Here is an 11641-nt window from a genome sequence, read left to right as displayed (position 1 = left end):
CTTGCAGAGTAACGTCTCTATTCAGGAGATCCTCCCTAGCGGGCCAGGTCACCCAGGAAGCGACTTACAGCGCACAGACCTTACACTGCGTCCTGCTGCAGCGACCCTCCTCTAAGCAGGACGCCACGGAATGTGCCCTCTGCAGACAGGCGTGCCCTGCAGCCCCTCCGCGGCACCCCCTCCCTTTAGTCTCGGGGCCGCTGCCTCAGCCAGCACCGAACCCGTTACAGCGAGCTCAGGTCAGCAGCTGAAGCTTCTTGTGTCCCGTCCCTGATGATTTCCAGGTCCTCACAGTCCTGATAATCGGGTTCGTCCCGAAACGCCCACGTGTCCGTGGAGAGTTGTTTGAGCTTCTGTACAGGGAACCACTGGACAGAGGTATCGTTAAATATGTCCATGTATTGGGACGTCTGAGGAAATTCAAGCTCCTCCAGTCCTTTTAAAATCTGAGAAGAAAAATTCAAAGGTAAAACGTAAAAACCTGATAGTCACAGTAAAGCCCACTCTCCTGGGTTATGTTTCCATTTTACTGGTACCCCCACCCCCCTTACCCTTTTTAAAAAGTAAGGAATAGGATATCTTAAGTGTTTCTGTGCAATGAATTGGAAGCCCCAAGGGCAGTGGATACATTGGACTATGATACTGAGAATAAAGGAAATTAGGGGAAAAAAAGGGAGAGATGTGCTAAAACGTCATAGCTTTCTGGGACACAGACCCATGGAGAGAGCCCACTGCCAGTGCAGTAACTTCGCTGTGCCTTCCGTTAGCCCCCCCGAGCTCCCTCCTCCACGCAGGCAGGACTCCACCCGGCAACGGAGAGAGTGTGGTTTCACCCCCTTCCATCCCAGCCCCTTCATCACATAGATACCTTTGCAACGTAGGGGTAATTTTTCTGCAGAATCCTTGTCAACAACCTAGGAATAAAAATTTTAAAAAGATGTGATTAGGAGGTCATTTATGAGTGGTTTTATTCAACTGAAGACATAGACAGGCAATATGATTTAAATAAACCAAGAATTTCTTTTGAACGTGGGATGTAGAGCAGGCTAAATAATCACTCCAAAATGTGAATGCCCAAGGTACTGCCATTTCACTGAGAGAAAGGTGACAGCAGACCCCCAGGCATCGTGAAACAGGAGGAGGAATGAAGAGAAGTCAAGTGGTTTTTCCCATTTTTTAAAAACATTTCTGTCCGTGACAAGGGAAGGGAGGAATTACTGGCAAAAGACTCCTTAACTCGCTTCGCAGCTTGACTCAGGTTGCCATCTTCCATCGAAGCTTCTGTCCGAACATCTGCGTGCGGTCAGGCTGAGGAGCGGGCTTCCCACAGGGCCTGACAGCATCCCGGCGCTCGCAGGCTTACCTCTCCTCCAGGCCTCTGAAGCTGTTCCCAATGATGACCACCCTGGACAGCGCCTCGACCGACCAGTTGCTCCATAAGAGGTTGTTATACAGGGCCGTCCCACAGTGCAGCATGTAAAAGATGGTGGGCTCACCACCAACGTTCCGTTTTCCTTCCTGGGGGCACAGTATGCAACGATGTAACACTCACACTTCCTCCAACAGGTGAGGACAGATGAACAATGAGCTGAGAGTTCTCCCACCACACACACACACGCACACACAAAAATGTAATTATGTGAGGTGATGGATGTTAACTAACCTTACTGTGGTTATCATTTCACAACATCAAATCACATTGTACACCTTAAACTTACAAAGTGTTACGTGTCAGTTATATCTTAACACAGCTGGAAAAAAAATAATGAGCTGAGAGGAAGGCAAGTTGAAGTATCACATGTAAAAAACAACGCTGCATCGTAGAGGTGTTACATTAGTCGTGCATATGAAATCTATAAAGCATATGGGACTAAAAGTCGGGAAATCATGATGTCCAGGAAGAAATCATGTTTGCTTAACAATGTGTCCCACAAACACAGAAAGCTCTGGATTAACAAAGTGGCTTCTTGGCTCTGTGACAGCGAGGGCAGGAGGGATGGCAATGGTTACCGCCCCCCGCGTACTGTTTTGGTAATCCTCCATGCCTCCTGTCACTTTGCAGATCCCTATCACGACTGAGTCCATTTCAAATGTCCCCTGGGGGGCCAACCGCCCCCTCTTGAGAACCACTGCTCCACAGCCAAACTCCTTGGCAGGGAACACAGGGCCCTCCCCTGGCTGTCAGGCCCCTCCCCTGGCTGTCAGGCCCCTGGCTATGCCTTGGCTCCTCCTCTCTCCCCTCCTCCCTGCAGCTTCCCTTCTATCCATAACAAACTGGCAACGGTGGCTGAACAGCCAGCTGTGCACAGGCCACCTGCAGTCCTGGTCCTGTCCCTCTGGCAAACTCCTGGCACACCCTCAAACCCAGTTCAGCCTCAGGAAGCCTTCCTGCATCCCCCGCACAGCACACACTTCCTTCCCATTGCAGTTCCCAGGCTGTGGTCCTACCTCGCTGTTCCATCCACCGTGTACTTGGTTACAGGCCACATGCCTTGATGGGACCGTGGGCTCCATGAAGACAGGGACCAGCTCCCATTCATCTCGGCCTCCCCAAAGCCTCCTGCCTAGCTTTCTTTTCTAGCAGGCTCTCAGAAAAGCTCATCTGAACTGAACAGCAGTAGGCGTTTGCCAGTATTGGCAAATGAGTCTCTTCTCTCAGCTGGGCCTAGTTTTCATGTTTCATAATAAGCAATGAGATGGCAGTTTCAGAGCAGAGAGGAATCAAATGACTATTCTATAATCCCCAAGACAACACAAGACTAAATTCAGAGGTATCTGCCTACACGGGCTGCAGCCCTCTGCTTGTGAAATGAATTTCCTTTTTCCAGGGGTCTCAGGAAATTTCGAAACCCAACTATTGTAGGGGACGCAGGGGTGGGCAGAGGATTTAGCCACGACTCACAGCCAGGTGCTGTGGGAGTGACGGGGCTACAGCTCCAAAGGGAGATGATCCATCCCTTTTACTGCCTCCCCTGGGACGGGGAAGTTCCTACCAGAGGCGCGGAGGCTGTGTGCCCTTTTTACTTTTTAACACCAGCAGTAAATGCCAACTTAGTATAATTTCTGGACACAGAATTCTCCCAAGACTTTTGCAGACCTAACAAGTCTGGTTCATGCCATTTATGTAATTTATTTTTTTTCTGATAAATTTGGCAACATAAGCCAAAATGTGGGTAACCGGTCACAGATTACAGGCACTGGGAAAGCAAGCAGTGCACAGGAATGACTGCTACTTCAAAGAGCACGTGTCCGCGGGCCAGGCCTGAGGTCAGCGAGGTCCACACTCGCACCGCCCTCCTGCTGCCCCTTCCTGAACCACTCACCTCGTTCTCACTGAGGACAGTCACACCAAGGCTCTGAAGAACTGCAATTTCGAGTGGGCTAAACAGAGGGTCATACACCCAGCAGTGACTTCTCGGGATCTGCAGAAGGGAAGAACGAGCTGTTTGTTTGAACCTGAACATCCATGTGCAGACCCTCTGCAGGACCGGGGGAGGGACTGAGAAAGACGAATCCAAACTTACGTGGCATTTCTCCAGGAAGAGGAGCAGAAACGTTAGCTGGATTCTGGCTATGACGCAGGTGGCAAAGTTCCCAATGCCGTAACACACGCACTTCCAATGGGAGCTTCCTGTGGCCAGGGTGTCTCCTGGGATGGAGCCTGTGGCCACAGCTGACTCACCCGGTGATGAGCCAAGATGCAGGTTTCCCAGGGCTTCTGAAAGACTCCCCATAGGGGCCTTCAGCTGTTCTAGATGCTTCGTAAGACATCTGTTGATGGTGTCTGAAAGAGCAGGCCCCTCGATACAGTCAGAGGGCATGCTCTGACCCTGCGAACCAAATTACCCACAACAGTGGCCCACAGGCCAGGGAGAAAAGGAGCAAGGCGGTACAGGCTCAGCTCCTCAGAGGGGTGCCGGCCTCACTCCCAAACATGCCTGGCACACGCAGCCGCACCCACCGAAACGGACAGGCTGTCTCTACCCACGGCCTACAACCCAAGAGAGTGCTTCAAGCAAAAACCAGGCTTCATTTACGGGCAGTTCCCATCTAAAGCTCTAATGTGAACTCATTCTAACTTAATAGGAGGGACCTCGTCAATGCAGGTTAAGCTCTGAACTACCCACCTTTTCGATTATAACAAAGAATAGAGCAGCAGAGCTCTCAAAATCATACGACGAATGGCTGGGAGGAGGAATATTTAACATGTAAAAAGTTCAAAGAAAAAAAGGTCGGCTGGGGCTTCTAGAGCCTAATGAAAAATAAAGTTTAAATCTTCTCATGTAGCAGGGGGTTCTCTTGTCTCTCCTTTTAGTAACTAGTCCTGAATTTAGTTGAACACATCTGTACACAAAACAAAACAAAAAGCCAGACATTCTCACAACATGTGAGTTTTCACTTATTAGCAAAGACATCTTTAACTAAGACCCCAGGCTAGGAAAGGTTGCATGAAAAGCTGCCCCTTGTAGTCCTTGCTGGTAAAAGAATTGGTAAAAGCTTTTTGGAAAACAACTTGACAACGGACATCAAGTTGGTCACTGCCTTTCACTTAACAAGCCCACTTCCGGAATATATCCTAAGATCAACCTAAATCTGTAAAAGCTTTATGCATAAAGGTGCTCATCGCAAAGTTATGTATAATAACTAAAAAACAAAGAAAGGAAACTAAACGTCCCTCAATAAAAACTGTAAGTATGCTATGTTCACTCCATGTGTTAATATTTGTTGCCACACGTATTGTTTAGGAAGATTATAACTGCCCGGGGTTGGGGAGGGGGGGGGTCTACATTGTAATGTCAAGGAAAAAGGGCAGGATAAACACAAATGTCAACAATAAGGATGATGACAGCTAACACTTACTGCCCCCTGTGCAGCAGGCAAGCACTCTTCGAAGCATTTAACTAAACGGCCTCATTTAATACTCAAAATTACACCACAGGATAGACACAGTATCATCTCCATTTCACAGATAAAGAAACTGAGGGTCAGAGCTGGCTAAGGGCCAAAAGACACACAGCTGTGAGGGGAGGTCAGCATTAGCACCCAGCATGCACAGCAAAGTGTCATCAAATGAGGCCGGATTCCTTTCTCTGGCCCTCCTCCCACCCCTCCTGCCCCCGCCTCGGCCACGTGGTACCCACCTAGTGCTGAACTCCAGAAATCAGAGATAAGCAGGCCCTCCCTGTTGAGAAAAAAGGCATGGTCATCTCTCATCCTCTTCAGGGCTGCCCTAACCATGACCTTCCTCCAGACCACGAGCAGGATGGAGTGCCCTCCGACCCAGAGCCCACCCTTGAGTGAGAGCAGGAGGATAAACAGTGAACAGATCCACAGCAGCACTGCTGGGGCTCAGAGCGGGCAGCAGAGAGGGCTTCCTGGGGGAGGCCTCCGATTCCTGGGGACAGGTCTGGGTCTGTTCAGTATCCTGGTCCACAACAGAGCCTGGCTCAGAGGAGCAGCTCCATGAACACACAGGGGCAGCCTCTCAGAGTTTCCGTTTCGTCATCTCTAAAGCAAGGACAAGAGCCGTACCTACCCCAGAGTCACGGGGGACGAAATGGGGTGAGACTCAGCACGGTGCCTCACACACAGCAGGTACTCAACGAATGGCATTTGTTAAAGAAATAATTCCAAGGTGAAATGAAAAGAAGAGCCAAAACCAAGTGTCTGGGCTTTTTTAATTCAGGTCAACCGGTTTCCACAAACCCAGAGCAAAACATAGTCAATAGTGAATTAAAATGAACTGAACGAATTCTCCAATCAAAAGACACAGAACGGGGGCCAGCCCAGCGGTGGTGGCACAGCGGTTAAGGTTGCACATTCTGCTTCGGCGGCCTGGGGTTCCCGGGTGCGGACCTACACAATGCTTGTCAAGCCATGCTGTGGCAGGCATCGCACATATAAAGTAGAGGAAGATGGGCACGGATGTTAGCTCAGGGCCAGTCTTCCTCAGCAAAAAGAGGAGGATTGGCAGGAGATATTAGCTCAGGGCTAATCTTCCTCAAAAAAAAAAAAAAAAAAAAATTCAGAGTGGCTGAATGGATTAAAAAACCAAGACCCAAGTACAAAACAGACTTTACATCAAAGACATAGCAAAATTTATGGAATGCAGCAATAGCAGTTCAAGAGGGAAGTTCATAATGGTAAATGCCTACCTTAAGAAACAAGAAAAGTCTCAAACAACCTAACTTTACACCTCCAGGAACTAGAAAAAAGAACAAAAGAAGCCCAAAGTCAGGGGGAGGAAAGAGCACAGTCATACACCACTTAACGACAGGGACACATTCTGAGAAGTGTGTCATTAGGCAATCTGTCATTGTGTGAATATCACAGATGCACTTACACAAAGCTGGATGGTATCGCCTACTACACACTATATGGTACTAATCTTGTGGGACCACCATCATATGTGCGGTCCCTAGTTGGTGAGACGTGTCGTTATGTGGGCATGACTGTAACAAAGATTAGAGAAGAAATAAATGAAATAGAGACTAAAAAGACAACAGAGAAGATCAATGAAAATAAGAGCTGGTTCTTTGAAAAGATAAACAAAATCGACAAACCTTTAGCTAGACTCACCAAGAAAATAAAGGACTTAAATAGATAAAATTAGACATGAAAGAAGAGATATTACGACTGATAGAACAGAAATACAAAGGGTCATAAGAGACTACTCTGAACAATTCTATGCCAACAAATTGGCCAACCTAGAAGAAATGAATAAATTCCTAGAAACGTACAGCCTTGCAAGACTGAATCACGAAGAAACAGAAAACGTGAACACAATGATTCCTAGTAAGGAGACTGAATCAGTAATCCAAAACCTCCCAACAAACAAAGTCCAGGACCAGCCGGCTTTACCGTGAATTCTACCAAACATTCAAAGAAAAATTAATACCAATCCTTCTCAAACTCTTCCAAAAAAAACAAAGAGGAAGGAGCTCTTCCAAACTCATTTTACAACGCCAGCATTACACCGACACCAAAACCAGACAATGACACCACAAGAAAAGAAGATTATAGGCCAATATCCCTCCACAAAATATTAGCAAACCGAATTCAACAATATATTTAAAGGCTCATACACCATGATCAAGTGGGATTTATTCCAGGAAAGCAAGGTTGGTTTAACATCTCCAAATCAATCAAGGTGATACACCACATTACCAAATGACAAATAAAAACCACATGATCATCTCGATAGATAAAGAAAAAGGATTTGACAAAATTCAACATCCATTTACAATAAAAACTCTCAACAAAGCAGGTATACAGGGAACAAACCTCAACATAATAAAGGCCACATATGACAAACCCACAGCTAACATCATACTCAACGGTGAGAAGCTGAAAGCTTTTCCTCTAAGATCAGGAACAAGACAAGCATGCCGACTCTTGCCACTTTTATTCAACACAGTATTGGAAGTCCCAGCCAGAGCAATTAGGCAAGAAACGAAATAAAAGGTGTCCAACTTGGAAAGGAAGAAGTAAAACTGTCCCTCTTTGTGGATGACATGATTTTATATATAGAAAACCCTAAGGACTCCATGAAAAAAATGCTAGAACTAATAAGCAAATTCAGTAATGTTACAAAGTACAAAATCTATGCACAAAAATCTGCTGTGTTTCTATACACTAATAAGGAACTATCAGAAAGAGAAATTAAGAAAATAATCCCATTTACAATTGCACCAAAAGAATAAAATACCTAGGAACAAATTTAACCAAGGAGGTGAAAGACCTGTCTACTGAAAACTACAAGACATTGAGGCTCAAGGAAAGAAATGGAAGAAAACACAAATAAATGCAAAGATATTCCATGCTCGTGGATTGGAGGTATAAATATTGTTAAAATGTGCATACTACCCAAGCAATCTACAGATTCAATGCAATCCCTATCAAAATCCCAAGGACATTTTTTGTAGATAAAGAACAAACAATCCTACAATGTGTATGGAACCACAAAAGACCCAAACAGCCAAAGCAGTCTTGAGAAAGAAGAATAAGGCCGGAGGCATCACTCTTTCTGATTTCAAACTATATTACAAAGCTATAGTAATTAATATAGTATGCTATTGGCATAAAACAGACAAAAAGATCAATGGAACAGAATAGAGTCCAAAAATAAACCCATGCATATATGGTCAATTCATTTACAACAAAGGGGCCAAGAATATACAATGGGGAAAGGACAGCGTTTTCACTAAATGGTGTTGGGCAAACTGGAGAGCCACATGCAAAAGAATGAAACTGGACAACTATCTTACACCATACACAAAAATCAACTCAAACCGATTAAAGAATTGAACATAAGACCTGAAACCATGAAACTTCTAGAAGAAAACATAGGGAAAAAGCTCCTTGACATAGGTCTTGGTGGTGATTTGTTTGAATTTGACACCAAAGGTAAAAGCAAAAATAAACAAGTGGGACTACATCAAACGAATAACCTGCTGCACAGCAAAGGAAACCATCAAGAAAGCGAAAAGGCAATCTACAGAATGGGAAAAAAATGTTTGCAACTCATATGTCTGATAAGGGGTTAATTTTCAAAATATATAAAGAATTCATAGAACTCAAGAGCAAAAGACCAAACAACCCAATTAACCCTTAGGCAGAAGATCTGAATAGACATTTTTCAGAAGACATACAGAGGGCCAACAGGTACATGAAAAGATGCTCAACATCACTAATCATCAGGGAAACGCAAACCAAAATCACAATGAGATATCACCTCACAAATGTCAGAACGGCTAGTTTCATAACGACAAGAAATACCAAGTGTTGGCAAAGATGTGGAGAAAAGGGAACCCTTGTGCACTGTTGGTGGAAATGTAAATTGGTGCAGCCACTACGCAAACAGGGAGGTTCCTCAAAAAATTAAAAATAGAACTACTGTATGATCCAGCCATTCCACTTCTGGGTATTTACCCAAAGGAAACCAAAACACTAACTGGAAAAGATGTACACACGCCCATGTTCATTGCAGGATTATTTACAATAGCCAAGATACGGAAATAAGCTAAGTGTCCCTCAATGGATGAATGGATAAAGCAGCTGTGGTATAAATATACAATGGAATACTATTCAGCCATAAAAAAAGAATGAAATCTTGCCATCTTTGACAACATGGATGAACTGGAGGGCGTTATGCTAAGAAATAAGTCAGAGAAAGACAAATACTGTATGATCTCACTTACATGTGGAATCTAAAAAGCAAAAAAACCCAGCTCATCGATACGGACATCAGATTGGTCGTTGCCAGCGGCGGTGGGAACAAGGAGTGGGTGAAACGGATGAAGGGGGTCAAAAGGTACAACCTTCCAGTTATAAAATATGTAGGTCATGGGGATGTAATATACAGCATGGTGACTATAGTTAATGATGCCATATTGCATATTTGCAATTAGCTAAGAGAGCAGATCTTAAAAGTTGCCATCAGAAGGAAAAAAAAATTGTAAAAAACCCCAGAACAAACTGGATTTAAACTGACACGCCATAAGTCAGCATTCAGGGGGCTCAGAGAATAGACAGAATTGAAAACCTCTGCCCAGAGGCTGCCCTCACGTTCCTCACAGAGGGCAAAGGAGACCTCTAAGGTATAGGGAGGGCTTTGTAAACCGGTGAGTGTGTGCACAGGAGAACAGCATGTAAAGTGCTGGGCTCTTCTCTACCCAGGGCAGTGGGGACTGCACCACATTTGGGGGGTGCAGGCAGAAGTAGGGAGCTCCTGGGGGATAGTGAAGACGTTGAGGAAGCGTAACAATGTCAAGGTAAATGGAAAGTGCCTTAAGAGTTCTCCAAACCCCTAGGCACACTCATTCTCACTGGCATCTCTTCCGAGATCCTAGAAAGTCACTGCTTTTTTCTCAGGCTCACTCCGCTGGTCAGCCAACTTCTTTCTACTCAGTGGTAACCTCTGAGTCACGACGGCCTCTTGACCCTAACTCTGGGGGAGGGCAGCACATGAAATTAGTCTAATTTCTCTCAGTTGTGATGGTCTGTCAGCTGTTGATCTGAAAAAAGTGCTAACAAAAGCTGTTATTTATTGAGCTCTTAAAGGACTGAAATAAAGGCAATAACACTAACCAAAGTGGGTAACATTTACGGAGCGCTTCCTTGCGTTAGGCACTGTTCTAAGTGCTACAGAGCAAGGCAGGGAGAGATGGGCGATGGGATGAGCCAGAATAACGGAGAGCTCTGAAACACAGGTTTTGGAGTCACAAAGACACGGGTTCGAAATCCAGTTCTATGCGTTATCTACCTCTTTAAGACTCGGCGCCCCAGGAGCCTAGCGCAGCTGTGATGTGCACACGGATAAAGTGTGTAGAATGCCTAAGCCAGTGCCAGGCACACAGCAGCTCCTCATTTAACTGATGATAATCACAAAGATGACCATCACGTGTTCATTTTGCTTCCCTGTGGTTAGCAACACCAATACCAACCAAGTTTGGCATAATATTAATACCAAACTACGCTTACCATGCGCCAGGCTCTGTTAGAAATGGTTTACACTGACTAGTTCACTGAATCCTCCAAACAAGCCCATGTAAGTACTATTTTCATGTCCCTCTCCCAGATGAGAAAACTGAGGCACAGAGATACCTACTTGCCCAAGGTCTCGCAGCTGTAACTGCACTAAGAGGAATGACCGACTTTACCGAGCGCCTACTGTGCTCCAGGCTGTAAGGAGCTCGTTACCTCCGCTACATCCTCTCAAGAACCCCTTTAAAGGGTATGCCGTCACGCCCACTCTACAGATGGCGACACTGAGGCTCGGAGGGCGTTCCCACAGGCGTGAAGATTCGGACCCAGGGCCGACCCCGCACTCACCCGGCCTCCCGGATGCGACGAAGCACGACTATTTCGTTCGCCTCGGGCTCGGCCCCCGGGCCCCGGGCCGCCGCCTCCCTCCGCCTCGGCCGCCGCGCCGCAGAGCGCCTGCTCCGTGGACCTGCAGCCCGCCAGGGCTCCAGCGCCGCCGCCGCCATGACCCCTGACGTCAGCGGCGCGCGCGGCGCGCCTGGGTACGTCATCGCCGTGCGCCGGCTCTCCGAGAGCTTGGGGGGGCGGCAGGCGCGGGTGGCGCGTGATCCTGGGGCCTCTCTGCCGCGCGCTTAGATACCGGGCGGGAGTCGCCGCTGTCCCGCTGCCGCCCGCGTTCGGCGGCCCGAGCCCCGGGCTGCCTGGCTACTCCCGCAGGTGGGCGTCGCGGGGACAGCGAGGGGCGGGATCCGGCCGAGAGCGCCTCTTTGCAGTCTTCCGCGCCGTGACGGGGCCGCGACGGAGCCCCCCGCCTTGCCCGCCGATTCCCAGCCCCCTGGAGCTGAGGCCGGCCCCTTCCCAGTGCCCTTGGACGGTTACCGACCGCTTCCTGGCCTTTCGAAGTCGTTAGCGACCCCGTTCCTGCCCCGCTGACCCCGTGAGGCCGCTTCCTGCATCACCGCCACCACCCCCAGGCCATTGCCGGCCACTTCTTGACGCCCAGCCACCCCCCCCGGGTCGTCATTGTCACTTCCCAGACTGCCAGAGCCTTCTCTGGTCAGATCCCAGCACCTGCTCTACCTGAAGTCCATTACTGGCCCCTTCTGGACCTTTCAGGGATAAGAGAGTGGACCTTGGCCGTGTAGGGCCCAGTCCC

General features: G+C 47.5%; 2 protein-coding genes across 4 annotated transcripts in view; one reads left to right on the top strand and one right to left on the bottom strand.

The window, feature by feature from the left end:
- Position 1: 1 nt before the first annotated feature.
- SRRD (SRR1 domain containing) lies at positions 2–11061 on the bottom strand. Its single transcript, XM_014857854.3, has 7 exons — positions 10834–11061; positions 5142–5182; positions 3525–3784; positions 3324–3422; positions 1364–1518; positions 869–914; positions 2–446 (listed from the first exon to the last, which is right to left on the bottom strand). Exons 1-7 carry the CDS (start codon positions 11034–11036, stop codon positions 225–227), a joined length of 1026 nt encoding a protein of 341 aa, XP_014713340.1. The 5' UTR covers positions 11037–11061; the 3' UTR covers positions 2–224.
- HPS4 (HPS4 biogenesis of lysosomal organelles complex 3 subunit 2) overlaps positions 11048–11641 on the top strand; it is a 26231-nt gene continuing 25637 nt past the window's right edge. For 2 of the 3 annotated variants that reach the window (XM_044775654.2, XM_014857853.3), the window contains exon 1: positions 11063–11202. The gene's annotated coding sequence lies outside the window, so the exon portion shown is untranslated. Of the gene's footprint in view, positions 11203–11641 lie in introns of all 3 variants that reach the window. The other variant, XM_014857852.3, reaches the window with a different exon arrangement.

Source organism: Equus asinus, chromosome 8, assembly GCF_041296235.1.
Source record: "Equus asinus isolate D_3611 breed Donkey chromosome 8, EquAss-T2T_v2, whole genome shotgun sequence".
Lineage (NCBI taxonomy): Eukaryota > Metazoa > Chordata > Mammalia > Perissodactyla > Equidae > Equus > Equus asinus.
The sequence above is the reverse complement of the archived record's forward strand: the minus strand, read 5'-3'. Positions and strand labels throughout refer to the sequence as shown.